The following is a 26,811-nucleotide window of genomic DNA, read 5'->3' on the forward strand; positions in this document are numbered from 1 at the left end:
CCCCCCCAAAACAAAAGCACATAACTCTAACTCAGCCTGTTCGTGGCTGTTTATAGAGTAATTTTGTAAGCCTAATGTTATACTGCCCTAATAGTTACCCTGCACTGCCCCATAGTCCACGGGCATAGTGTTAAGCCACTGTATCCGGCATAGCGGCCGTGCGGGTTGAACACAATCAGGCTGATTGTGTTCGGCCCGACATTCCCTATTGCCAGTCCGGCCCTGGCGGGGGGGCACACGGGGGGGCAAGCAATAACCTAGTGGGGGCAATTGCCCCCCTCGCCCCCCTGTAGCGACGCCACTGGTTTCATGGTGTAGTAGATCACACACGTTTTTTTCGTTAAACATTTCGCTTGCAGAAGGAATCACTTTATTATTTTTTTTCCAACAATCACGAATGTGAGAGAGCACATGCATTAGTTCACGGTTATTTACCGATATATGATACACAGTTGCGATTGTATATATAGGTGGACACAGTTCCTTAGATCATTTATTTACTCATTCACTTTATACACCAAGCGCAGAATACTATAGATTTTACTTTGTGGTTTTGATTGCACATTGCTGCAGCTGGTAATTATTGACACATTGTTTTTCTCCTAGCGCAACTCCTTGTTATATTGATTAGGAACAGGAAATGGCCATTCTGGAATGTACAGCGTGCGTTCCAGCACCAATGGGGCCAGCCTGACATAAGCACTTACAGCAAACAGCCAGGATTCAGAAGGTCTGTAAGGATGTGGTCAAAGGTAGATACAGGTATGTCATGTAACAGCCTGTCAGTGTATGAAGAGACAGCAGGGCTCAGGGATGACCATACTTTTAATAGTGGCATTTACTGTGTCCAGAAAGTATTTAGGTGGTGTATGGTTGAGGACCACAGCATAGAGCAATAACTGCAAGTTGAGAGAGACTATGTCAAATTCCATGTTTTCCACTATTTATTGGAGTTGGGGGACCACCAGTATCTAGCTTGGTCCAGTATGACAGCCCGGTAGTATTTGGTGATGTCTGGGGCACCCATACCTGCAAAACTTTTAGGGGTATATAGGCTCAATTTCGGAATTCAGGCTTTCCCACCAGCCCATATGAAGTGGTCAGCAACGCTCTGTAGCTCTTTTAGGTATGTTGACAGTATGTGAATCGGCATGGCTCGAAATAGGTACAGTATATGGGGGAGTATATACATTTTGACTAAGATGATTTTTCCTGCCCAGGAGACAGGGGGATGACACAGGTTTTTGCAAATCTCCTTAACAGTTTGCAGAAGAGGGATGTAGTTCAAAAAGAACAATTTGGAGCTAGACGTTGTCACTTGCACTCCTAGATAAGTAAAGAAATCAGAAGGTGCCCATGAGAAAGGAGAGATGGATGCAATGTTACGCTTAAGTTTAGGTGACACATTAATCAGTAACATTACTAAAGCGGGAGAGTAATTGTTGCACCACAGGTAGAGAGCTTAGGGGGTTGGTCCGGAAAATTATAACATCGTCAGCGTAGAATCCAATTTTGTGTGTGCTGTGCCCGACAGTTATGCCAGTTATGTCTGGAGATTGGCCTATGGCTGCCACTAAGGGCTCCATTGCCAAGGCAAAGATAAGCGGGGATAGGGGGCATCCCTGTCTTGTGCCATTACTAATGGTGAAGGGAATTGAGAGCAGGCCGTAAGTCAGCACTCTAGCACTAGGGTTACAGTAGAGAGCTCCAATAGCAGATCCCAAGAATTTAGTGATATCAAACTTCTACAACACCGCTTTAAGATCGCTCCAGTGTACTCTTCGAAAGCCTTCTCTGCATCCAGAGATGGGAGCAGAGCAGGCGATCCATAATGCTCCATGCACTGGATGAGGTTTATAAGTCTCCTGGTCCCATAATGGTGCTTGTCTACCATGCACAAAATCCACTTGATCAGGGTGGACTAGGCATGGGAGTATATGCGGCAATCTGTTGGCAATCAGTTTGGCATAGATTTTTAGGTCTGTATTCAGGAGTGAGATGGGTCTGTATTTAGCGGGATTATCAAAAGGTTTATTAGGTTTGGGGATAGTCACTATTAGAGCTTCTAATGACTCCTTTGGAAACTGACCAGATGTAGCAGCTTCATTAGCGAGCTTGCAAAGATGTGGGGCTAAAGTTACGGTAAACAATTTGTAGTATTCTGAGCTGAAACCATCAGGTCCTGGTGCCTTGTGTAAAGGCAGATCCAAGATGACTGTGGTGATTTCCGACACAGAAAATAGTTCTGCCATAAGTTCTGAATAGTCGGGGGTGAGTGAGGGGAGCTGTACCGAGTCTAGAAAATTATTAATGTCAGCTAAAGTGGGATTAGGAGCAGTATCGTAGTCCTGCAGATTATACAGGGCCGAAAAAAACTTGCCAAAGCTATTGGCTATATCCAAGGGATTGGAAAGGCGCGTCCCTGAGGTGTCTGTCAGGTAGGGAATTCTCTGGGAATCAGATCTGCGTTTAAATTGTTTAGCTATAAAGGCTCCTGTTTTATTGCCTTGACAGTAATAGTTACATTTTAGTCTCTTAATCATATAGTCATGTTGGTTAGTAAGGAGGAGATTAAGCTCATGTCGCAAGGAACGCAGTTCCTGTGTAGCTACATTGGAAGGATTTTTTAAATTTTGGCACTCCAGAGTATGAATTCGGGAATGGAGAGAGGTAAGTGCACCATTCCGTTTCCTTTTCTCATGAGCCCCTAGTTTAATAAAAATGCCCCTCATAAAAGCTTTGTGTGCGTTCCATACTGTGGCAGGACTAGGGCCGGTGCAAGGATTTTTGCCTACACAGGCGAAGGTGCATTTTTCATAAGACCATCAGCTACTAGTGCTGGATATGCGAAGCCACAAGCAATGACACCCCAAATAGTTTACTGTGGAGCACCCCAATACAAAGACACCCCAAAGTGTACCACTCCAGAAAGCATAACAAAGATGTCCATGTTACAGCTCACACTAAACATATCTAGAATTTGGGAACAGGAGGACCATCATCTTCTGAAGCCCAATATGTAAAGCCACAGGCACTGAGACCACAGGTCTATTACCATGGAACACTCCAATACAAGGACAACCCCCCATAGATCTTCACTAAAGATAGCATAACTAACAGCACTGACCACCAATGTAACGAAAGTATTCACCCTGACTGCCTTTGTAACAGTCATTCTTACTGACAGCCAATGTAATGAAAGTATTCGCACTGACCGCCAATGTAACGAAAGTATTCGCCCTGACCGCCAATGTAACAAAAGTATTCGCCCTGACCGCCAATGTAACAGAGGTATTCACACTGACCGCCAATGTAATGGAGGTATTCACACTGACTGCCAATGTAACAGAGGTATTCACACTGACCGCCAATGTAACAAAAGTATTCACAATGACCGCCAATGTAACGAAAGTATTCACAATGACTACCAATGTAACGAAAGTATTCACAATGACCACCAATGTAACGAAACTATTCACAATGACCGCCATGGCAACGAAAGTGTTCACAATGACCGCCATGGCAACGAAAGTGTTCACGATGACCACCAATGTAACGAAAGTATTCACACTGACCACCAATGTAACGAAGATATGCACCATACACATACTTAAACTAACCTTGTTCTTGCAGTCTTTTCTTTCTTAGCAGTGGGGGGAGGGGCAGCGATTCGCATATGAATGAGGCGCAATATTTACATATAATTGGTTAGCGGTTTATTGATATGCAAATGACCGCAGCCCATTCATATGTTAATATCTTGGCCGGGACAGTGCAGGAACAGCATGAACAGGCCTCGGAGAGAGCAGAGAGAGCTGTGGGCGGGGCTCTGACTATAGGAAACTGAAGCTCAGAGCCCCGTCGATTGTGCTGCTCCTGTGTGTGAGGGAGTCGCTGTTTTTCCCCCCTCCCCCACCAGCGCCCTCAAGCATCCACTTGTGTTGCCTGTATGGTAGCGCCGGCTCTGGGCAGGACTAGGCACAAAGGTAGCATTGTGTTCAAAAAGGCAGCCAGCTCAGAATGTATATATTCCTTATGCTTTTTGACACATAGTAAACTGTTGTTAAAGGAGAACTATGGGGTTAGGGCTTTTCCCCATAGTTCTCTTTAGGGTAACGGGAGGACACAAACTAGCGTCCTCCCGTCACCCTAAGCGCAGTATACTACTGCTCGCGTTATACTGAGAGCTACTGCTCGCGGTATACTGAGACGCCGCAGCTGAAGCGGATCCCGACAATTATGTCTGGATCCACCCAGCCGCGTGAGTGACGGCTGGCTCTGCCTATCTAGAGGCAGAGCCAGCTGTACCCGCCCCCTCCCCCTTCCATTCCGCCAGTCAGCACCGGCGGATCGGAGCGTGGAGGGGGGAATCCAGCCCCTCCCCTGTCACGGCAGAGGGCTGTGACAGGATCGAGAGGTGAGCGAACGCCGGTATGTGTTCGCTCACCTCCCGATTTACTGAGCAGACCTGTGACAGTCTCATTGTCACAGGTCGACTAGAACTATGAGGTGAGTGAAAAGCACTCACCGCATAGTTCTCCTTTAAGTCTCCAAATATTGGTAACACCAGGATGCGGGTCAGGAAAGAGACAAATGGAGACCAGGGCATGTTCAGATCAGCTGATCATCTGATCAGCCCGATCTCTGTTTTAGACACCAGAGTGTGCTTATCCACCAGGAAGTAGTCCAGTCTAGAGTAGTAGTTCTGGGGGCATGAGAAAAAGGTGTAATCTCTCTCAGGGCTATGTAAACATCTCCAGACATCATACAGGCACTGGGAACTGATTATAGAGGGGAGAGCGGAATCTCATCATCTCTGTTTATTTGAGGTATCTAAGGTCGTATCAACAATCGCATTGTAATCCCCCATAGAACTAGGTGACCCTGGCGTATAGCGGAAAGTTTTTAAAGAACTGCATTATAATCATCAGACAGAGGTTCCCTATGACACTGGGAGGGACACGCAAATACAGGTACATTAGCAATATTGGCCAAGTATCTTAACCAGATATAAACAACTGCCCTAAGATAGGGCGAGTCTACAATAAAAACACCATATTGAAAAAAGAACAGTCCAAACAAAAAAAAAATAACGAAGTGTGCATAGCACACAGTAGGGTGGGGGTGGTAACAGTTCTGGACAACAACCAGGAACGTGATCCTGAGGTTGTAAGGATAACACCAGCCGGTGTAAAACGAACTTCACAGGTTACCTGAAGAGTAGGTAGGATAAAACAGCGGGTAGACCAGTCCATGGGAACACGTTGTGGGAGACTGCATCTGGATGATGGCTGAGGAATGGGAACATAAATACCCCAGGCTTGCAGGGATTTCGCAGCATCGACTGGTGTGAGGAGGGGGACCACTTTGTCTTGATAGGAGACTAGTAGTTTAGTGGGGAACTCCCACCGATAGGAGATACTGTTGTCACGGAGCGCTCTGGTGATCGCAGCATATTCCCTTCTCTTTTGGGCCGTAGCAGCAGAGAAGTCAGCAAAGAGGGAGACGTCAGAGTAGGGCTCCGGGAGAGATGCTGTTTGTTTGGTCAAAAGCATCAGTTTTTCCTTAATGTGAAAAAAGTGGATCCTTGCAATCACATCTCTGGGTGTGGATGCTGGAAGGTGTTTAGGCTTAAACAATCTATGTGCTCTGTCAATGATCAGATCAGCAGGTGGATGATGGGGGAGTAGAGTGGTGATGAGGCATTGAAGGTACCAAGCTAGATCACTACCACCGACCGACTCAGGGATCCCCCTAAATTTGATGTTGTTATGCCTGGATCTATCCTCTAGGTCTACCACTTTTTCCTGCACCTGGTGGATTAACATCTGCTGATCGGAATATGCATCAACCAGGTCATTATAGGCCAATGCATAATTGCCCAGATAAGCTTCGACATGGTTTGTGCGTTCGCCTGGTATTGTATAGAGTGTGAGGAGGCTTTGAAGTCGCTCTGCAGCTCTGTGCGTAGTGTAAGAAGCATGGTCTTAATGGATGCTTCAGTTGCAGGGTTAGAGGATGCAGGGAGAGCTTCCAGGGAAGGCACTGGATGTAAGGGGGCCTGCAGCATAGAAGGATTTGTGACCAACAGTTTCTTACTGACAGGGCCCTTGGATTGCGGCAAATTCTGTGGAGAAGTAGCTGGTCCATCTCCCTGCCGTGTTTTTTTGCGGTCCCCCACTCTTCTGGAGAACGGAGAACGTCCATTCTGCGATCTACTCTGTGAACAGAGAGACAGGAATGCTGTACTCACAGTTGCATAGGAGATCGAGCACAGTGCTGTGCTCGAAATCCTATATAGGAGGGTAGGTTCCATAAAGAGAACCTGTCAGCTCCGAATGCTATCACATAGGGGATTGTTATGCCCTGTGTGATAGCAATAAAATTAAGTGGAAATAAAAATTTTAAAAAGGGAAAAAAGTAAAACAAAATACTAAAAGAAAAATAAAAGAAAAAAATTGATAAGTGAAAAAACAAATTAAAAAAGTAATACAAAAATTAAAATTAAAAAAAGTAAAAAAATAATAAGATAAATGAAAATTGAAAAAGTAAAAAAAAAGTGATAAAATAATAATTTAAAAAAATTAAAACCAAACACCACCGCCCTTACCATCTGTATGTAAATAAACGCTTGCATAGGGCATTGTGCATGTGTGCGCTGAGTGCTGCCCCCAATCCACTGTGTGCTATATTGTGGTAGCTGGACAGCAGTACTCTCTAAAATGCACAATGTGCATTAAAGGGTAAGTTCACTTTGGGAAAATGGAATAACCTGCTCAAATCTGTCCCCCCTCTCCCACCTGCTATACTTGCCTTTTGGCAAATGGTTCTTCCCCTCTGCCATTATGGGTGTACTATCGGTACCCATGTTGCCATCTAGCACAGCCCTGCGCCATGGATTTTGGGTTTCGCTCGCAAATTCCGAGCACTCAGTCAGAGCAGTCACCTGACAGCACTGACCAATAAGAAGTGCTTCTTAGCACGGTTAAATACGGTTTTGGTTAAAATTACTTTTTGTATCCCGTACAAAGTAGATTGTCATGAGGGACAAGTAGACTGGGCCATAGATTTAGTCCTTGGACAAGCATTTTTTTATAAAATTTCCACACACACATTTATTTTTATATATTCCTAAGGGGGCCCAAAGCTGCTGTCTTGCCTAGGGCCTTAATCCAACTCTGTTGTTTACCAGCAGACCTCATGGTGCATTTTGTGTGAAAATATATTTTACTGAAACATTATTTGAAAGTAATTTGCACAGGTTCACATGCTTGGCATTACAGGTTTGTAAGTGTTTCCTTGTGTGGATGTTTGTCAGTTTGCATTCAGCAATCCCACTAACTTCACAGAACACAAAGTCTGTTGTTTTCACCGATACCACTTTTTTAAGGCCAAATACGAGTACCGATACTTTTTTTCAAGTACTCGCCGATACCAAATTATGTATCAGAGTATTTGCACGAGTAAGAGTACTCATGCAAATACTCGGTATCGCGGCCGATACCGATGCTTGTATCGGTATCGGTGCATCCCTAGTTTTCAGAATGAGTAGATTATAATATGTATATTGGGCAGTGGAGCAGTCATACTGCTATAATCAGGAAACAGAGAAACAATATGCAAATAGGGCTGCCCACATGTACATGAAAAATTAAAAATTATACACAAAAAAAAATTAAATATTTATTTTACATTTGCAAAATCATTTTACACTAATTGCAATCACATGCATATTTAAAAAAAGCTATAGATTTCCTTTAAATCTTTCTTTCCCCTACAACTTATACTTTGTGTGTAACACTATTCTTAATTCCTTCCAGTTAACACTTTTCAACAACTGTCAACCAGCTAGTCGAACATTCAGAGCGTCCAGTGCTAACTTCTTTTTTCTGCTGGTTTTGCTCCTGGGTCTTGCCATGTCTTGGGTACCAATCCTGTACAGTATATTTTCGTGAGTATTAACTGGTAGTTTGTATTAAGTAAAACATAATGAATATGTAGCTTTTACACTTTTGTACAAGGATAACAATGACTGGATGCCATGGGCACTAGTGATGAGCCGAACACCCCCGTGTTTGGTTCGTATTCAAACATGGAAGAAGTTTGAATTCGAACTTCAAACTCAATGCAAGTCTATTGGGGTAGAACTTTGAAAATCAATTGACCCCATTTTGAAGGCTTATTTGCATTTATTGGCTATAAAAAGGGTATGGGGATTCGGGTTCTGCCCTAGGGAACACTTTTTAAAAATACAATTTTTAAAGGAGCAGCGATTTTAACATCACTTAAAGTGAAACAATAAAAATGAAAAATTCCTTTAAATATCGTGCCTGGGGGGTCCCCTTAAACTGCCTGTAAAGTGGCACATCTGTACAATGTATAGAACCTGCTGCAGCAAAAATGACAGTAGAGAAAAAAATTACATTTAAAAAGAGCCTGTTCTGTTCCGGAGTGTCAGTGTTGCTGGAGCTGAGAAAAAAAGACTGGTGGTTGGCAAAACAGGTAGGAGAGCCCTGGTTCATATCTAGCGGCTCCTTCAGGGGTGAGCGCTACTAAACGTTGCAACCTTATATTTAGGAATTTCAAAAGAGAAAAAATAGGCTCAATTCACAAAGTTAACACACCAAATAATCTTTATTTTCAATATAGTGACAGTTAATTTCAGTACAATGAAGTTTGACAATGACAGTCAAATACAAATAAAATAAAAACTCCTTGTGGTAATGATAAAATAAAGTAAAATAAAAATCCTTGCAGTAAAACTTTGTGAACTAAGTCTAGCATGATGTTATTGTAGGAAAAAGTCACTGGATTTATGTAATTTTTTTTAGTTTATGTGTAATAAAGAAAGAATTTTCACACTGCACAAGAGAACTTTTGCTGTTTCAATTAACTTTATGATAATGTTTCATATAGTGATACTGTGATGTGCTATACAGAAAATGGTTGTTGCTATCATATTAAAAGTAACAAAAACATTTGAATTTTCAATCTCAATCTATTGGGGTGCAATAAAATGCAGATACATTAATTTGTCCATCTTATGAGTTACCAACATACTAATTTTGAAAGTAAAAAAAGATTGTTTTTTAAAAGCACATGTCCTTTTTTTACAGCATAACTCCATCAAAGGCATGTGGGCCTTTTAGAAACCAGCAGTATATATGGGAAACAATACCAACAGCAGTTGATTCTCTGGCAGAAGTTGCAAAGAATTTCTTCTGGTTTGTTGGCTCGCAGGCATTTGTGGTACCTCTGTTTTTTTTTTCATGGTAAGATTGTAATAATATCTAATGGTCAATAAACCATCAATGAGCCTCTATTTATTGAAATATCTAATCTCATTTGTGTTTTTTGTCTTGTTCATGGCACCAAAAGTATTCTCATGTTTTATCTTATGGCGCTGGGAAGCTCATATGGGAAAGTGGTGAGAATGCTCAAAGATCAGCTGCAAATGGTAAGTTCAACTAATTTATCTTGTTTTAGATAAAGCTTCATTACTCTCATCATCCATTGAGAGACATACTGTTTCGTATGCTCGCCATGGGTTATATAACACCACCTAGAGGAGAATGGACACTAGCGCAAAAAAATACTTTTTGGATCGGCACTTGGTTATAAAACCTTTCCTACACATAAAACGGATGTAAACCACTGATAAAAAAAAATGTAAAAATTGACCTTTCTAGTCCTTGACAGTTAGCTATCAAGCACAGACTTTACCACATAGCAACAGGCTCCTCTGTTAGTGTCTGCCTCCAGCATTGGTTGTCAAGCATACAGAACCATGGCAGTGTCCTGCAAGCAATGACTGTCTCTGTACTAACCTACAGCATTGTTTTTACATTTGATGACATTGCTGTCTAAGGTGGCAGTGTTTTCCTCCCCTTAGTTAAATTCCTCTTGTACGGGCTGCTAGGCCTGCACAAGCGGTCTCATGTGTCCTCTGTACCATGGTCAAAATGTTAGTTTGTTAGGTAAGAAGCGTCTTACCTGGGCTAAAGAAAAACAGACCTGGTCTGTTGCTCAGTGGTCAAAAGTCCTCTTTTCTGATGAGAGCAAATTTTGCATCTCATTTGGAAACCAAGGACCCAGAGTATGGAGGAAGAAGGGAGAGGCACACACTGCAAGATGCTTGAAGTCCAGTGTGAAGTTTCCACAGTCTGTGTTGATTTGGGGAGCCATGTCATCTGCTGGTGTTGGTCCACTGTGCATCATAGAAACCCCTGTGAGGGAAAACCTGTGTGGACTTTTGAGTTTTTGTGTCAATAAAAGTGGGCAAAGAAGCCCTTAAAAGGAGATTCAAGCGAGCGGAAGTGGCCTTGGTGCTCTACTGTTTGAAGCGAGTTCTCACATATGGTGGAGAAATGCAATGGGCAGAGTTGGAGTCCCTGCCAAAGAGAAGTTTATGTGCAATGTATGACAATATAGTGGAAAAAGCAATGGGCAAAATTGGCGTCCCCTTGCTGAAGTAAGTTCAACTGTTTTTGAACAAGAGAAAGCTCCTGTGCAAGAATTAGGTAAGCCAAAGCCTGCAAGGAGAAAGAAAGACAGTGTTCTGTTTTTGCTGGTGTGTGCACGAACACTGTGGATTGCACAAACTGTGTTTGTGATAATGAGGCGTCCAAAGGAAAGGAGTATTTTGCAAAGATTGTTGAAAGAGCTGGGTCCCTGGAGGGATGGTCATCATTAGGGATGTCCCGATACCACTTTTTCAAGACCAAGTACAAGTACTTCCCCTCATGTACTTGCCAATACCAATTACCGATACTTTTTCTTAAAGGAACAGGCGATATTTTTTTAAAAACAATACTAACTAATTATTTTAGGCCAATTTCTATATGATTATGAAGAACTCTAATTTATGACTGTTTAAAGGAGAACTATGAGGTGAGTGCTTTTCACTCACCTCATAGTTCTAGCCGACCTGTGACAATGAGACTGTCACAGGTCGGCTCAGTAGATCGGGAGGTGAGCGAACACATACCGGCGTTCGTTCACCTCTCGATCCTGTCACGGCTCTCTGCCGTGACAGGGGAGGGGCTGGATTCCCCCCTCCCCGCTCCGATCCGCCAGCGCTGACTGGCGGAACGGACGGGGGAGGGGGCGGGTACAGCTGGCTCTGCCTCTAGATAGGCAGAGCCAGCTGTCAGTCATGCAGCTGGGCGGATGCGGCGTCTCAGTATATACCACGAGCAGCAGCTCGCGGTATACTGCGGCGTCTCAGTATACCGCGAGCTACAGCTCGTGGTATACTGAGCCTAGGGTGACGGGAGGACGCTAGTTTGTGTCCTCCCGTTACCCTAAGGAGAACTATGGGGAAAAGCCTTAACCCCATAGTTCTCCTTTAAGAACAATAAAACATTTGTATTTGTTTTCACACAGCTGTCGTGAAACTACAAATCCGATCATGCATCTGCCTCTGGGATCATTTAACCTATTCATGTTAGCAGGGGAGAATTGTAACTCTATTACTGCAGTGTACTGGAACTGTGTGCTGTGGATCATTTAACCTGGTACACACTTCCAATACACTGCAGTAATAGAGTTACTCCCATGCTAACATGAATAGGTTAAATGATCTATAGTACGACTACATGTTATGTACTATGGATGATGATGTAACCTATTCATGTTAGCAGGGGAGAATTGTAAATCTATTGCTGTAGTGTAGTGGAGGTGTGTGCTGTATATATGTACTACATATACAGTACACACTTCCAGTACACTGTAGGAAATAGATTGACAGCCAGCCCTGCCCCAGCTTCCCTCACTCACAGTTTCACTCCAATCCTTGTTGCCTCATGCTGTGCCTCTCGTAGTCGGCGCTGGGCAGGATCGCTGCATCGCGCCACGGTGCTCAGCTTGTGGGAGGCGCTCACAATTCTGCTCTGCTAACATGAATAGGTTAAGTCATGATCCATAGTACATATACAGCACATACGTCCAGTACACTGCAGTCTGCAGCAATAGAATTACAATTCTCCCCTGCTAACATGAATAGTTTCAATGATCCATAGTACAACTACATATTATGTACTATGGATCTTTTAACCTAATCATATTAGCAGGGGAGAATTGTAAATATATTGCTGCAGTGTACTGGATGTGTGTAATGTACATGTACTAATGTACATGTACACTGCAGCAATATTTACAATTATCCTCGGCTAACATGAATGGGTTAAATCAGGGATGGCCAAACTCCGGCCCTCCAGCTGTGGTGAAACAAGTCCCATGAAGCATCTCTCTCCGGGAGTCATGTCTGTGGCTGTGAGAATCTTGCAAAGCCTCATGGGATTCGTAGTTCCACTACAGCTGGAGGGCCACAGTTTGGCCATCCCTGGGTTAAATGATCTATACTACATTACATGTAGTTGTACTACGGATCATTTAACCTATTAATATTAGCAGAGGATAATTGTAAATCTATTGCTGCAGTGTACTCTTTATGTACCACATATAGAGTACATATTCCCAATACACGGCAGACAATAGATTTACAATTATCCTCTGATAATATTAATAGGTTCTTAATAGGGACCCCAGGCCCTCACTTACTGCTTGATGATGGCTGGTGCCTCGCTGGTGAGGTCGTAGCTGTGCGGGAGAGCAGGGGCGAATCAGCGCTGGTCCGGTGGGAGGAGCTCCAGGTGGGGTCCTAATTTAGCTGGCCGGCGACTGCCCAGAGGTGCCGCGCATGTCGGGGTCCTCTGGGCAGTGCTACCAGACAATTGATCCGAGCACAGGCCCGGCAGGGCAGGAAAGGGGGGGATGATTGAGCTCCCTGAGCTATACCAGGCCACGTGCCCTCAGCCCCCATAAACAGCTGTCATATAACACAATAGCATTCAGGAGCTCTTGAATGCCATTTGGGTCAGTCAGCTGAGGTCCATATGAATAGTATTATGACACCTCTGCTCACAGACCCGAACAGCATTTAGGAGCTCACAGATAGCATTCGGGATTATATGACCGCTGAGGTGAGTTTTCGTCGGGTTCACACAGGTCGGCGTGCTGCATCACACCCTGATCTCTGTACTCTGCGTCACACTCTGACTTCTGTACTCTGCTTCAGACTTTGACTTCTGTACTTTGCGTCACACTCTGACCTCTGTACTTTGCGTCACACTCTGACCTCTGTACTCTGCCTCACACTCTGACCTCTGTACTGTGCATTACACCCTGACCTCTGTACTGTGCATTACACCCTGACCTCTGTACTGTGCATTACACCCTGACCTCTGTACTGTGCATTACACCCTGACCTCTGTACTGTGCATTACACCCTGACCTCTGTACTGTGCATTACACCCTGACCTCTGTACTGTGCATTACACCCTGACCTCTGTACTCTGCGTCACACTCTGACTTCTGTACTCTGCTTCAGACTTTGACTTCTGTACTTTGCGTCACACTCTGACCTCTGTACTCTGCCTCACACCCTGATCTCTGTACTGTGCGTCACACTCTGACCTCTGTACTGTGCATTACACCCTGACCTCTGTACTCTGCGTCACACCGCTGACTTCTGTACTCTGCGTCACACCCGCCCGCAACGCAGTACAAAGGCCAGCGGTGTAACGCACAATACAGAGGTTAGATGCGCAGGGCTTCTAATGGCCCAGAGTGACAGTTGATCCCAGTATACAGTATGCTGGGATTAGCTGTCACTAATAGCCACAGATAAAGTAGTGAGAAGGACTACATGCCATAATCACTGCCTGATCTGAATACTAAACCAATGTTAAAACACATTGACATGCCATGACCTCTTCTCTCTCTGTCAGCACTGACCGAGAGATATGTTAAAATGTAAAAAACTAAATCAAAAAAGTAGATCACTATAAAATTAACCCCGTATGGTGATTATCTGCAGTTAAGCTGCAGTTTTGTTTTGCACCCTAAGAAGTTAATTTTTGTTTTACCCCCTCATGACATTAAGAGTACTCCTTTATCACTGAGGAGGCTATTCACTAAGCTGAACCATGGGCCTCTGGGTTGTACTAGCCCCCCTGGGCCAAAAGTTGCCAGTCAGCCCCTGAGTATGCCTAATGTGTGTCACATGACAGTAGAGTGCAGTGTGACAGTAAAAGTCAGCCCCTGCATAAATATATACATTTTTTTAAAGAAAAATTTCATCAACACATCCCAACAATCTACATCCCAATAATATACCCACAATATGTGAATAAAATTTGTTCCCCACACAATAAATTTCTTTAAGAGTTCTATAACAGCAAATACTTTCCCCACCTCTCCCAGTCTTTCCCTATCCTTTTGTTCAGGCTCACCTGTCAAATTTAAATCTACAAGTACTCCTGCCAGAACCACACTTGGTTTTTTTCCGTGGCTTGTCAAAGAGGAACATTTTCTCCAAATCCGTTGCCCTGGAGAACCCCAGAGTTCATTCTTTGCTTTTATCATTCAATACTTTTTTTTTTTTAATTGCTTAACTCTCCATTGCCGATCTTTTTAAATCAAATTTCTTCCCACACATGTCCTCTGCTTTCCTCGTGGCATAGGCGCCGCCTCCCCATCACAGGCTCCCCGCTTCACTTTCTATTACCACGGACAGCTCCCGTGCACCAGCCATCCCATCCTTCCCCAATACACCCTACAGCTGCCGTATCCTCTGCCACATTTAACGATCTCCCTCACATCACCAGCTCCCCGCAGCCCTTCGCAATACACCTTATAGCCGCTGCATCCCCGTAGCAGTCCACCAATTAAAAACTCCTAATAGGACGGATTCTTCCACCTTGTTTCCAAATCTGGTATCCTGATGCTGCAATTGGAAACCTTTCTACCGTACCCATTTCCTCACCACCTAGGACAGCAGACTCTGTGCACATCTGGCAACAGAGGGGCTCCTTTTCATGCACCTCTATGTAAGTACCTTTTTTCTGAATGTTGTAGCCCCATTTTTGACAGTATTCTCCCCATCCGCACAGACATCGCCATTGGTTTACCAACTCGACAGAACCTTTGCTTGCAGCTTGACATCAATTGTTGCCACTTAATATCAAGTTTTGAATTACACTTAGTGCAACATTGTTACTCTCCCACACTTCAGTCCATTAGGCTGTGGCGCTCGTGTGTTTTTTCTTGTATTCAGTATTTGGCAGGACTTCTTCAGGTGCCCACAAAAGAGCAGCACGCTTCAGTCCCCTCATTGGGGATATACATAAATTCAATTTTCTCCCCCCTACCCTAAGAATCCACTTATCTGAGTGCGCTCAACATACATCTCTGTTGTTTTATTTTTTTAAACCTGCACTTTAAGTTTCTGTCTGGTTTCTTGGTTCCCTGACATGGCAGAACTCCCAGGGTCACAGCAGCCGCGGTATCCTCCAAGGCACCAACATTGCCTCCTGTGACTACAACTCCCAGCGTGTAGCAGGCCAACATTCCGGCAGCTCCCTCCTGCAGTGTTTGATACTCCTACAACCGCGTTTTACCCACTGAGCGTCAGCTCGCTCCATATACCCTGAAAGGGGGCAGGAAGAGACTTGCCTCTGCTTGCCCTCTAACACCATTATTATTGGGGCTCACAACTGCAGGGATTCTGCATTACTGTATGTATTGCTGAGATTTGTAGTTCTCTATAGCTATTGATATTCTGCATTGTTGTATAAAGTATTGCTGACATCTGTAGTTCTCTATACCTGTTGGTATTCTGGATTGCTGGTTAATATATTGCTTGGATTTGTAGTCCTCTATAGCTGGTGGTATTCTGCATTGCTGTATAATGTATTGATGGGATTTGTAGTCCTCTATACAGTGCTAAAACTACCAGGGTCACAGGCCCTGGCTTTCTGCCACTTGGCGGACGAGGGCCCTGGTAACTGCCGACATTGCTGGGTTACTGTGCCCCACTTCCTTCAGTCTACAGCCTCCCCATTTTTTTACACTGCACCTGGACCCCTCACCTTATCTGGGTGCAGCGTGAAGGATGCGTAAAAGGAAGGTTCCGATGCGGCAGGCAGTGAATATTATTTTATTGAAAAAATCATGCTTTTTTGATGGGGTAGAGGATTTCTAGGTACGCCTCTGACCTGTTTCAATATTTTCACAATAACCTAGTAATAACTATGTCTTTTATTTTTTCATAGGAAAGAAACAGGAAGATATTTTTGAATCAAGTATATCATCAAATGTAATGCTTTTATAACCCATCATACGATGAGAAAATTATCTAATCATTTTGGTGTATGTGGAATTCAGTAAATCAGTATGCATCAGTTTACTCTTTACTTTGCTTGTACAATTGAAAAAATGCTCCAATGACAATATATGGTATAGTATGGTTAAAATGTATACTACTGAGCCTATGTACCACTACCTGCTCATGTCACCAGACCAGCAGCATATCATTAACTTTTCTCCTGTGTAAATGACGGTGCGCAGTGCCCTGTGGGGCGCTCGGCGGGCGAACAGCCAAACACATGAACTGCCAATGTTCAAGTCGAACTCCTGCTCGACTCGAACATCGAGCCCATCCCTACTCATGAACATTGGCATTTGCCAATAAATAAAAGAACATGTATAATGTTTTTGACTCATTTGTTTAATTGGGTTCTCGTCTAGTGGTGGTGTGAATAACAGATCATGGTTAGGCCATAGTTATGCAAACACATAGACAATTTAAAAGGGTTCACAAAATTTAAAGCACCACTGTAATCCATCATTTCAGCTTCAGCAACTGTAGTTGAGGGAATGTATAGTCTTTTTCAACATTTTTATAAGAGCTTTTAGAGCAGCTTGAGTTAAAAAAGTATGAGCACTTCTTGGTTCGCATATTGTTTTGCAGTCCCAAGCTATTTTGCAGAGGCAGCTTTTAAATATATAAAGAATACCATGGCTGGTATTGCCCACTAGTGCACAGTCTATGTTTGAACTAAATTTCCTGCAATTATAGTCTCATTTATGATTTTCTTTACCCATAGAGTAGGGAATAGCCAGTGGAATAAATTAGACAGTTGCAAGTATGTGCAATACACACATTGCCTGGCTGAAACTTGGTTCAAGAACAAAAGTAAACACACAGTAAAGTGTGTGTGAAGGTATGTAGTTCACAATGAGCATTACTCAGAGAGGGGTGTAAACTGTAAAATACAACTTTACTAAAAATGAAGATGTTCTTTAAGGTGCACCTCCACTTATCCTTCTGGCATAGGGATGTGTGGAATTCCAGCTCATAGTCCAACCATGAACCCACACAAGTAATTTTGCAGCCCAGGAAGAGATTGTGTGTAGCCTTCGAACACATTTATCAAACTTGCTGTCAGTGGTGGTGCACCTTTGGCCCATGAGGTTTTCAGTTCAGAGAAAAGGTGGGGCTGTGTGTGCCACAGGAATTTTTGCTCTGTATGCCAGATAACTGTATGTTTCTACTTGCCACAAAGTTTTTACTGAGCAATGGCAAAGATGAGCTACTACCTACCATGGGCTCTCCAGCTATTGCTGAACTGCTAGTCCAAGCATTATGCACTGCTTTAAAAAAAATGTATAAATGCAACTTGATTACCAGTTAATCAACAAGCATACCATGCTCCACTGGAATATAAAATATTATTTCCAAATAAAATGCACTTCCCCAACAAAGCTACTGACTTCTCCAATTCTAAGATGACTTTCTTTGCAATAGACCTTAATATAAAACAATGGGGGGAATTTATGAAAACTGAAGCAGACAGAATCAGGAGCAGTTGCCTTCAGCTTATCTCTTTAGTTTGTTCAGTTAAGCTTTGAAAATGAAAGATGGAAGCTGATTGGTTGCCATAGGCAGCTTCTCCAGATTTTATCTGCTCCAGTTTTGATATATTCTCCTCAATGTATATACAATGGGTTCATTCCATGAATTCATTGTCCAGTATGCCACAGATTTTATCTACACACTTATCTATACCACCACAATAGAATCAGTCTGATTTACATTTTTAAAATACCAGAAATTTACTTTCAGCAAACATTGCATATTTGTCACTTTAGTACCATGTTACCAGAATCAAATCCACTGACACAGTATGCATACAATATTATTGTACCATGTTGGTTGAGGTGCTCTTTTCTGTAGATTCCATGCCTATGTCTTAGCCCTTCCCAATCTCTAATGTCTTACATGAGATGAGGTGGCAATTAGACCTCAGTTGCTAAAGATACCTACAAATATAAGATTTGAAACAGATTTTTTAACAGGGTTGAGACAGAAAAATAAAAAAATATTATTAGGTTTTTACCAGAACAGGAATAGGGGGAATCTTCCAATGGTGACACTCGCTCTAGTGTCAACTTTCTAAAATGTAGAAATATTTCCTCAAATTTCTTGCTGTGTATGTGAGACAAGAATTGAAATAGATACCCCCCTTCCCTAATGAAACACACAGGGGTCTTAATCACTACTCTTAAATCACACTACCTCACTGAGAGTAGAATTAATAATCACAAACTCTAGTAAAATAACAGTATTAATCCGAGAGCCCAATACAATGACAAGTTATCAAAAAGGCATTTTTATTGATAGCAATTACAGTGATCGGGAAAATACATCAGTTAGCACACAGGCACTTTGTAAATACTACAGCTGTTATACAATACAATATAATATAATGCATTACATTGTATTTCTAGAAAAAAAATATAGACGCATGCTTTTTACTGTAAGAATTACAATGTTATTAAATTATTGATTTGCTTGCTAAATACAATAAACAGAGAAATTAAAACAATGTTGTGTGCTTTTTGGGTCTTTGAACTTTTTTAGTTTGTCCACTGCCTATGGATGAGTGATCATTTGAATGATCAGCATATTTGCAAACGTTTAGCGATTGTAATTCCTGATACTGTGGGCAGGGTGGTGGGTGGAGCTATGGTAGGTACACTTTAAGACGTTCTCACTTTTTGCACCTGGCTCCCTCCTCTCCACCATTCTAATGACACTAAAAGTGCCTGTAGCTGGGAACCTGGTGTATTGTCAATGGTACGGTCACTGACATGCACTGGTAGTGTCACTGGAATAGCAGATATGCGACAGTCAGTGTCACTGGAATGGCGGATAGGTGAGAGTGTCTATTATTATTATTACATAGTATTTATATAGTGCCAACAGTTTGAGCAGCGCTTTACAATGTAAGGAAGACATTACAATTACAATACAAGACAGGATGGTAAGGAGGGCGCCCTGCCCCTGAGGGCTTACAATCTGAAAGAGGAGGGGGAAATGATACATGAGGAGGTAGCTGTGTGGGGATCAATTGTTTGAGAATGTGATGGTTCAGTGGTTAGGTTGAGGTGGGATAGGCTTCCCTGAAGAGAAGAGTCTTCAGGGAACGCCTAAAGACAGTCAGGGTGGGGGATAGAAGGACAGGTTGGGGTAAAGAGTTCCAGAGGATGGCGAGAAACTCTAGAGAAGCCCTGGAGGCAAGTATGGGAGGAGTTGACTAGGGAGCTGGAAAGCAGGAGGTCTAGGGAAGAGCGGAGTGGACGGTTAGGGTGATATTTTGAGACAAGGTCTGAGATATATCCGGGGGCAGAGTTGTGGATGGCTTTATATGGAAAGGTGTGTGCACCAAGGCTCTCATCAATCCACCACAGGTGTGGCAATGACAGTGCACCTAGCTTCCATCTACAGGTGCTATCAGGGATACTGGAATGGTGGATAGGCGACATCCAGATGATAGCCAGGTGCACACACCATTTTAATGACACTGAATGCATACACAGACATACAAAAACTTACCCCTCTGGTGGCATGGCTGCCCTCTTCAGTTTTCAAGTCTGCCTGCTGGCAGGAAATCTCTGTTGGCAAAGTTTGCAGCAGGGTTTTTTGCATTGTATTGCGCCATTCTGTGTCCGTTCCTCTGATCCCTGTGTCCGTTCCTCTGAGAAGAGGAATGGACACAGAATGGCGCAATACAATGCAAAAAACCCCGCTGCAAACTTTGCCAACATATATGTGACAAGAGTACAGCGAGTCACAACAACAAAATGTACACCATTAAGGGATCATACTCATGTAAATCTGCTAACGTGTTTTATATGATTCAGTGTTCAGCATGTGACAAAGGCTGTTACATTGGTGAAACTGGCCTTAAGCTGCATCTCAGGATGAACCTACACAGGAGCTCGATCAAGAATCACAAAGAAAATGAATATTGCACTCCAGTAGGACATCACTTCTCCCAGAAAGATCACTCCATCCAAAACCTCTATATTAAAGTACTGAAAGGGAATTTTAAAAACTCTCATGAAAGAAAAACATTCAAAATAAAAATGATTTTACATTTCAATGCCATAAAGGAGGGACTTAATGTGGATTCTGGTTTTCGTACACACTACCAGAACTTTTTATGAATATAATAATATTCATGTATGTTATATATTCCTAATCTGTTTAGGATTTATTGGCCATCCTATGTTTATTTGTTCTGTGTTCTAGTTATCAGGATACATTCTTTACTCCCAGACATGAACTCCTGTTCATTCACGATTGTGGATAGGGATGCAGCAATACCGAGTATTTGGGCAAGTAATCTTACTCACCCAAACGCTCTGCTACTTACCCAAATACCGGAACTTCCGGTCAGAGGGATATTTCCTCTGACCTAGAGTGCCGCAAAGGAACATGGAGCCAGCTTCCCGGCCAATCAGAAAGCCGGGTGGCTGGTAATGACCGCAGAGCCAGCTGTACCCGCCCCCTCCCCCGTCCGTTCCGCCAGTCAGCGCTGGCAGATCGGAGCGGGGAATCCAGCCCCTCCCCCTGTCACGGCAGAGAGCCGTGACAGGATCGAGAGGCGAGCGAACCCGGTATGTGTTCACTCACCTCCCGATCTACTGTGCCGACCTGTGACAGTCTCATTGTCACAGGTCGGCTAGAACTATGAGGTGAGTGAAAAGCACTCACCTCATAGTTCTCCTTTAACTTTATTGTTATCACATAAGGTGCTCCTATGTGATAACAAATTACAGTTACAGGTCCCCTTTATGTAGACATCAGGGGTCTCTAAGACTCCTAGTGTCACCTAGGGACCCCCAGAGAAGTTGGTGAAGCACAGATCTGCTTCATCAGCTTCTCTCCGGTTTCTGTACCGGATAGTGACAGAGGAATGCAGAAGTGAGGTAATATACATAACTTCCTGCATTCAGAGACCAGGAGGAGAACGGAGGGAGGTTGCGGACTGATCTCCCTCAGTTCTCAGTGAACAGAGCCACATGGCCCGGGATGGATGGACGCCCGGGATCGCGTGGACAGCGGCAGGGACAGCGATCAGAGGTAAGGAGGAGGGTGCACCCTCACTTGAATCATACAAGCGATCAGACGTCTTTACAGATGCCGGACCACTTGTGTGTAAACACCCATCGCTGGCTGTTTAAAATCCTGGTGGGTTACCGCTCGAGCGCGCCAGGGGTCGTGCACGAGCACTAAGGACGTCTAAAGATGCCCACCCGCATCCAGGAGACTCCCGTCTGGCCGTCTTTCAACGATCGGCAGACGGTAAATGGTTAAAGCGGGGTTTTTTGTATATATCTACTGCTTGCTAGCAGTAGATATATGCAAAAAAAATTGAGGGTTTAGAAACCCTTTAATTATTGGTTATTATTAGGCTGCTGCAAACGCCAGGACAGCCAATAATAACCTTAGTGACACTGTTCCTGACATGTACTGCAGGATATCACCAGCAGATCTCACTAAAGACATCTGTTCGTCGTGCCTGGTTGTTGCCACAACAATCAGAAGCCTGAAACAGGCATGCTTTGGATTTTGCTAAATGATTCTATGCAGTATGACAGAGAGAGAGGAGAGCGCAGACAGTGAGCGTGCGCAAATAGAGCGCGCAAGCAGAGAGAGATAGGGGAGCGCAGATACAGAGAGAGACAGTGAGCCCGGTAAACAGAGACGGTATCTTGTAAAAATAAGACGGCCAGTGAGTTGGAGACAAACAGGGAATAACAACTCATCTGCCTGCAGCCTCTTATTCAGTGTAGCAGTTCCTGTTCACTTAAATTTGCCGCCCACTAGTTCCTGCTTCCTGGTCACATGTTTCCTGTGACATCACTGGGTAATCTGCAGGAAAGGAACTAGCCGCTACCGAGCCATTAATATAACTTTGTTTCTGAGAGTGCCGATTTCGACTAGAGACTCTCTGGCTTTGTAGTGTAGGGACGTAGCTTATGACGAACTAGTATATCCCTTGCAAAATGAATATTTTGCCCAAGAAAAGCTGGCATGTGCGCAATAAGGATAACATTGCACGAGTACGTAGGGACGAAGCTGAGGCCGCAGAAGAGGACCGCAAACGGAGGAAGAGAGTGGACCTAGCGGAGCAAGAGGTTAGTAATTCGTCTCTACATAAGGGCGTCCCCGTGACATTATCATTGGTGGAGGTTTTTTCCCAATAGTATGTTTGTAAATTTGGCATTTTTTTCAATAAAGAGTTTGTCTCTTCATTTAATTTATTTGTCATATGATGTTAACAAAAGTTATAAACAAATCAGCAGTGAGGTGTGTGATACAGTGTTTTTGTTAGTTGAGGTAGCGTACCTCCTTAGTGCGCACTTGTAGTGTATGTGTGTATGAGCATGACAAGCACTACTGTCTACTTCAGGGGTGGGCAAGTTAGTCCATCCAGCTGTGCTTTAATTACAAACCCCAACATGCCTCTGGGAGTCATGCCAGTCTTGCAGTGCCTCATGGGACTTGTAGTTCCACAACAGCTGGAGGGCCAGAGTTGTCCACTCCTGGTCTACTTCCTGAGGGAGTGTCTTCCAAGAACGCATCACTCTATTTAAGGAGGATGTGGATGCCATCCGATATCCCCACTTTCTTAAAGGACAACTATTGGGAGAGTAAACTATACTCTTCCCAATAGTTAGAGCGGGCTGTGTTACACGCTGCCCAATTTTAGCAGCAACAACTTGAGGTAGAGATGTCCCGATACCGATGCAAGGCATTTTCACAAGTACTTGTGAAAATCCCCTGATGCATAACGCTGATGCTTGCGCATCGGTGTTGAATTAGTAGCGCTCGACGCCCGGGAACATGTAGTTCCGGGTGCTGGGCAAGCGAGAGCAGAGAGCCGGATACATGGAGCTGTGACAGAGCCGGACACATGGAGCTGTGGAGGCTCTGTCACCTCCCTCAGCCTCTGTTCCCGGCCGCTGCTCGTTCTTCTCACAGGAGTTCTAGCACAGTGCTGTGCTAGAACTCCTGTGTTGGAGATGACAGGGTCAATAAAGAGTATGCAAAAAAAGAAAAGGGAACATAATGGAGTTACGCCAAAGCAAAATTAATATATAGTATAGCAGTCCCCAGGGTTTCAGCAAAACTATTCGAAAAATGGATTGTCCCCAAATTATAGAAATCCCTTATTCGGAGCTGGTTCAGTAAACAGGTAGAAAGATATATAATTTATCAAATTGAATATTTAATCGTAGAAAAAACTTAAATACATCCACAACAAAACATTTAAAAACAATTAAAAAACTTCCCTTGGATAAACAGTGGTTAAAGAATCATGGATGATCTGCAGACCAACTGATGTGGCATGAAAGGTTAGAGCAGATACATACAATGTAATTCATGTACGGATACAAAGTATCCCAGGTTACTCACAGCTCATGTAGCTCGGGGAGAGACAGGCCTGCTCGAGTCCAACAGCACTGAATGATTTAATTTGCTCCACACGCCCCTCTGAGGAAGCCCCTGTGTGGGGAGGAAACACGTCAGGGTAACGTGTGCTAACAACTTCCCTGGACACTCACCAAAGCTCATCCCGCACATTAGTCTCGGCAGAAGCAGAAGTGCAGATCATCCATGATTCTTTAACCACTGTTTATCCAAGGGAAGTTTTTTAATTGTTTTTAAATGTTTTGTTGTGGATGTATTTAAGTTTTTTCTACGATTAAATATTCAATTTGATAAATTATATATCTTTCTACCTGTTTACTGAACCAGCTCCGAATAAGGGATTTCTATAATTTGGGGACAATCCATTTTTCGAATAGTCAATAAAGAGTACCTGTCACCTACAAATGCTATCACACAGGGGTTTGTTATCCCCTGTGTGATAGCAATAAAGTTAAGTGAAACTAAATTGTTCAAAAATAATAAAGTAAAAAATAACTAATTAAAATTGTAACTAAATAAAAATGTAAAAAAAAGGTGATAAAGTAAAAATAGTAAAACAAATGGAAATGAAAAATGTTTACAAAGTAAATAAAAATTTAAAAAATGAAGACCAGCCCCGCTGCCCCCAACTTCTGGATGCGAAATAAACGCGCAGTGTTTTCAACCGCTATTGTGTGCAACTGCTCAGGCAGGGCGGTATTGTGGCGGAAACCGCGCAATCTGCCTGGCACGACTGGGGTGCCATTAGAAAATAATTGCACTGGCAGTGCGATTGGCGATTGTGTACAATCCTTGACCGCCCGTTCATCGTGCACGAAGCTGAGCGGATGGCTGGGCGGTCACGGAAATCGCACACCACCGCCGATCGCGTTGGCAGTGGCATTATTTTCTAATGGCACTCCATTCACGCCAATCAGATCGCACGGTTTCCAGCCGCAATACCGCTTGGGCCCCACACGATTGCGGGTGAAAACATGAATAGGTTAAATGTTTTTTTTTTTTCTAAGTCTTAAAGTTCTTCATAATCATAAAGAAATTGGCCTAAAATCATTAGTCTATTGTTTTTTTTAAATGTCACCTGTCCCTTTAAGAAAAAGTATCTGTAATTGGTATCGGCAAGTACATGAGGGGGAAGTACTTGTGTTTGGTCTTGAAAAAGTGGTATCGGGACATTCCTAACTTGAAGCAATTGTTTTCTGTATGACTTCATCAGTCTCCCATATCGTTGTGGAGGAATTTTGGCCTACTCTTCTTTACAGTGTTACTTCAGTTCATTGAGGTTTGTGGGCATTTGTTTATGCACAGCTCTCTTTATGTCCCACTTCAGCATTTCAATCGGATTGAGGTCTGGACTTTGACTGGCCTTTGCAGCACCTTGATTCTTTTCTTTTTCAGCCATTCTATTGTAGGTTTGCTGGTGTGCTTGGGATCATTGACCTGTTGCATGACCCAATTTTGCTTAAGTTTTAGCTGTTGAGCAGATGGCTTCACATTTGACTCTAGAATGCATTGTCTCCATACCTGCGAGTTACCCTGGTCATGTGTTTGCAAAACAAGCTCAAATCATCACTCCTACACCACAATGCTTGACATTGGGTATGAGGTGTTTGTGCTAATATGCTGTGTTTGCTTTTCACCAGGGATGCACCTATACCAGGCTTTTTCACAAGTATTTGTACTCGCGAAAATGGCTCGATACTAAGCACCGATACCGGCGCTGTAAATTTTTAAACACAAGCAGCTGCCATAAGGTCCCACGCTTGCTGGGGACCTCGGCAGCCTTCTAGGGACCTTGCAGCACTGCTTTCAGCGTTGATCACACCTCTTCTCCTCCTTCCTGTGGATCTCTGCCACCGCACAGCCCATCTGGGACCCTGGAGACATCAGGCCGCCACTCCGGAGCAACACAGAGTATGTCGCTTCATATTATTTTGCATTGCTTTATAATGTAATCCTGGGAATTGTAATCCTATATAGCTGGTGGGATTTTGTATTGCTGTATAATATTTTCCTGGGATCTGTAGCCGGTGCCATTCTGTATTGCTGGGATTTTTACTCCTCCATAGCTGATGTTATTCTGCATTGCTGTATAATTTATTGTTTGGATTTGTAGTCCCCTATAGCTGGTGCTATTCTGCATTACTGTATAATGTATTGCTGAGATGTGTAGTCCCTCTGCAGCTTGGAGTCAGAAATACCAGGGTTGCAGTGGTCGCAGCTGGGACCGGGCCCTGGCACTCCACCACTGTCCTAAAATCATTAATTTGTATTGTTTTAGAAAACTTGTCACATGGCGCTAAAAAAAAAGATGTCTGTAATTGGTATCTGTGAGTACTTGAGGAAAAGTAATGGTATTCGCACTTGGTCTTCAAAATATGGTATCAGTGCAACCCTAGTTTTCGCCAAATGTGGCGCTGTGCATTATGGACAAACATCTCCACTTTTTGGTCTCGTCTGTTCAAAGGATATTGTTCCAAAAGTCTTGTGGTTTGCTCAGATGCAACTTTGCAAACCAAAACCATGCTGCCATGTACTTTTTAGAGAGAAGAGGCTTTCTCTTGACCACAGGGGTGTGGAATTCCTATCGCCCGATGCCTTGGACATGCAGTTCTGGGCACCGGGTGTTTTTTTTTTTTTTTTTGTACATTTAGCCCTGCTTCAAGCAAGCAGGGCTAAATGTACAGCGGGGAGCAGGGCGAAGAACGTCCGTTCTTCGCTCTGTGTGGTCAGTGAGATCGGAGCGCGGTAATAACACCTGTCACAGCTGTTAGGAACTGCACAGAAGATCTGTTGGAGGGCAGGTTCCATAAAGAGAACTTGTCACCGCTTAACTATCACATAGGGGCTTGTAATCCCTTGTGTGATGGGAATAAAACTAGGTGTTAAATAAAAGTTATAATAAAAAAAGTAAAAAATAATAAAGTGATAAAGTTTAAAAAAAAGACTTCCGGTTCCGGCGCCCGATGCCTTAGACGAGCGGCTCTGAGCTCCGTCCCGCCTCCTCTCACTGCACTGTCACCGAAGCATCTCCCGCTCACTGCTGTCAGCCCGTAGACCTCAGTTCACTCTGCCGACATGGAGACATCTGGCGCGCGCGCCGAAAGCACGCAGAGCTCTCACAGACGGCACATTAGACGGCAAGGAAGGATCCAACATGGCCACCGATGACATGCAGCAGGATG

The 26,811-nt window shown here is 43.6% G+C and overlaps 2 protein-coding genes across 2 annotated transcripts in view; both read left to right on the forward strand.

The window, feature by feature from the left end:
* TMC4 (transmembrane channel like 4) overlaps nt 1-21,427 on the forward strand; it is a 186,859-nt gene extending 165,432 nt beyond the window's left edge. Inside the window, exons 14-18 of the mRNA XM_018566084.1 lie at nt 7,821-7,951; nt 9,117-9,272; nt 9,379-9,457; nt 16,116-16,159; nt 21,148-21,427. Coding sequence (XP_018421586.1) covers nt 7,821-7,951; nt 9,117-9,272; nt 9,379-9,457; nt 16,116-16,159; nt 21,148-21,427 — 690 coding nt within the window. The remainder of the gene's footprint in view (nt 1-7,820; nt 7,952-9,116; nt 9,273-9,378; nt 9,458-16,115; nt 16,160-21,147) is intronic.
* A 753-nt stretch (nt 21,428-22,180) lies between these two features.
* The window catches only part of LENG1 (leukocyte receptor cluster member 1), a 32,663-nt gene continuing 28,032 nt past the window's right edge, over nt 22,181-26,811 (forward strand). Inside the window, exon 1 of the mRNA XM_018566086.1 lies at nt 22,181-22,332. Within this exon, the coding sequence (XP_018421588.1) occupies nt 22,201-22,332 (132 nt within the window). The 5' untranslated portion in view covers nt 22,181-22,200. The remainder of the gene's footprint in view (nt 22,333-26,811) is intronic.

The sequence above is a fragment of the Nanorana parkeri genome, unplaced genomic scaffold (genome assembly GCF_000935625.1).
Source record: "Nanorana parkeri isolate BGI_ZX_2015 unplaced genomic scaffold, ASM93562v1 scaffold915, whole genome shotgun sequence".
NCBI classification, from domain to species: Eukaryota; Metazoa; Chordata; class Amphibia; order Anura; family Dicroglossidae; genus Nanorana; species Nanorana parkeri.